At 44.7% G+C, this 2640-nt stretch overlaps 1 protein-coding gene across 1 annotated transcript in view; it reads left to right on the top strand.

Moving 5' to 3' along the window:
• Positions 1-118: 118 nt before the first annotated feature.
• Positions 119-2640, top strand: part of PEX7 (peroxisomal biogenesis factor 7) — an 89821-nt gene continuing 87299 nt past the window's right edge. Inside the window, exons 1-2 of the mRNA XM_082731084.1 lie at positions 119-348; positions 1857-1914. Of these exons, the coding sequence (XP_082587210.1) occupies positions 219-348; positions 1857-1914 (188 nt within the window). The 5' untranslated portion in view covers positions 119-218. The remainder of the gene's footprint in view (positions 349-1856; positions 1915-2640) is intronic.

Genomic DNA, 2640 nt, shown 5'->3' with positions numbered 1-2640 from the left:
CCAATCGCTTTGTTTTGCCCCAAACAAAAATGGGCTCTGTCGGAGTCAATGCCCTTTCCTTTGCGGACCAATCGAAATCTATCATTCAGGGCTCCAGGTGACCTCACTTCCGCCTCGTCTTCCTGGGCCTCTCTACTTGGCGTGCCGGGACTGTCCGCTTCCGATCCGGAACGGCTGTGGCGGTCGCTGGGCGGCGAGGCCCGGAGGCGGCGGGCGGGATGAGCGGGGCGCCTGGTGGAGCGGTGCGGACGCTGCGGGTGCCCGGCCGCCACGGCTACGCGGCCGAGTTCTCCCCGTACCTGCCGGGTCGGCTTGCCTGCGCCGCAGCCCAGCACTACGGCATCGCGGGTGAGGCCGCGTCGCCGGGGCGGGGGCGGGTTCTCGTCGAGCCCCAGCTTCACGCTGCCGTCGGAAAATCACTTCCGACAGTAGACAGTGCTACAAATGAACACCAGGGGGAGCCTGGGAACGGGCCAGTTCCCGCTTCCTCCTTTGTCCACCGTGGGAAGTGGGTCTGGAGACCGAAGTCCATGGTTTTTTCCCAGTTACGGTGCGGAAGTAGCTCGTGGGAGGTGCCTCTTGGCTCGTGTCGTTATTACTTAGCGCACCGAATCCACCGCCACCTGATCCAATACCCTACCCCCACCTCCAGGCACAAGCCACATGTAGGGAGTCGGCTTGGCGTATGTGATCCCTCCTTGGAAAGCGAAGGTCTGCAGGGTCACCCCTGCGGGCCCTCCCACTACCTGCTAATGAGTCCCCCATCCCCACAGTCTGCATCTCCAGGCTGTTTGGGTGGCCCTCAGCGGACGCTTGGCTTCTAACAATTGATCCAAGTTTTGCCCCTACTTTTGTTGTCTCTGGAGCAATACCCACAGTTGCAAGCAGTTGCTGGAGGTTCAAATTCATTGTCTCTTTTCAAGGGCTAGATTGAAAGGCGGGGTTCCATTCGTAAATTTGCAACTTTTAATTTGTATCCTAGCTGTTATTTACGCACTGAAGCTCCGTGCATAATGTCAGCTTTTGATAGGTTGTTTTTTGTTTTGTTTTGATCTTAACAGCTGAAAAAAAGAATGTGATTTCTAAAACTCAGAGGGCAAGAAAGATTTAATTATATTTTCACCACTTAGCTTTCACTGCTTGCATTTGCACATTCAGATTTACAATACTTGCCCACTAGTTAGGTTGAAACTCATGAGTTTGTTATTTTAAATTAAATCCTTCGTAAAAACTTACAAGGAGTTGATATTAAAAAAAAAAATCAGTCGTGTGTAAATAGAGTGTTTTTACTCCCTCAGTCTGTATAACAAGTACAAGTTTTAAAATATGCTTGTCCCTTAAGTGAAATAATTCATTTTTGTTAGATAACATAGTATTCAGCACTTTACCGCCTAGTATGTGGTAAATTCCACTAGGTATTTTGTTTTAAAATCCCATGTTGAATGTATTTTAGGCTTATTGGTGAGGCAGTGTAAGGCAGTAGAAGGAGAGGAGGAGTTTCTGGGGTTTGTAGGCCAAAGGCTTCTCAAGTATAAAAACAGATGACAACACCTGTGTGGGAGTTGATGTGCCTCACAGCCTGCCTGGCCACAGAATATGAATTCAAATATCTCTCCTCTTTGTTAGAGCTGTGTCTGGATTCCAGACATAGGTAAGATAAGTTTAATATTTCATGGTTGAGGCATAGTATAGAAAGAAATGGAAAGCACAGTCCTGATCATTTTGTATACATAGTCTCAATAACTAGGGAGGAATTTGTGGTAGTAAAATTAGGTGCTCAGTGCTCCATCCCCTTTGACCTTAGATGCTCTCCTGACAAGTTCAATAGCATAACTTTGATTTTCCACCCTCCTTAGGCTGTGGGACCCTTCTAATACTGGATCAAAATGAATCTGGGCTTAGACTTTTTAGAAGGTAAGGTGGCTCTCAGGATTAAACTTACGCGTCTTCTCTGTTGCTATTAAAGCCTTAATATAATTAGATTTTGAATCTTTTTTGATGAGTAAAAGATTTTTTAATTTTTAGATTTGCAGTAGAAAAAAAAGTCAGCATTTGCATGGTATAGAACATATTTTTGCCAGTAAGTTGTGATTATATAAATTTTTCTTTTAACGGCCTTGTTTCTTAGGGCCAAGTTATAAACTATGAGGCTCAAACATTTAAAAAGTGTATAAACTGGTTAGTATACTGTGGGACATTTTTAACTTGGCTGTCTTCTTCACATAGTTTAGTTTTACTCATTCAGGAGCTGATGGTCCATTTTGTGAGTTACCTAAGCACTTCTTGCCCTTTTTTCTTTCTATGACTGTCTTGACTGTTGGACATATTAACTCTTCTGGCAGGGTTAGTCAGTGTCAGAGAAAAGAAAGCAAATCCTATCAGAAGATAATTACCTGCTCATAGCTGAGGTGAAAATTTTTTGTGGAAAGTTGAAATAATTGGTCTAAATTAGTATTATGAAGTGCTTACTGCTCCCTCCTATTGACCACAAAATCCAGTAAGCACCCAGGTATGGCATCTCGGCCTCACATAAATCGTGCCCAATTTCTAGATGGGAGACCTAATTTTAATCTAGCTCTGCAGTTTTCTGTTTTATGTATGACCTGAGCTGTTCTTTTCTCTCTCTCTCTTTTTTTATTA

This window comes from Mustela nivalis (assembly GCF_964662115.1).
Source record: "Mustela nivalis genome assembly, chromosome: 5".
NCBI lineage: Eukaryota > Metazoa > Chordata > Mammalia > Carnivora > Mustelidae > Mustela > Mustela nivalis.
The sequence above is the reverse complement of the archived record's forward strand: the minus strand, read 5'-3'. Positions and strand labels throughout refer to the sequence as shown.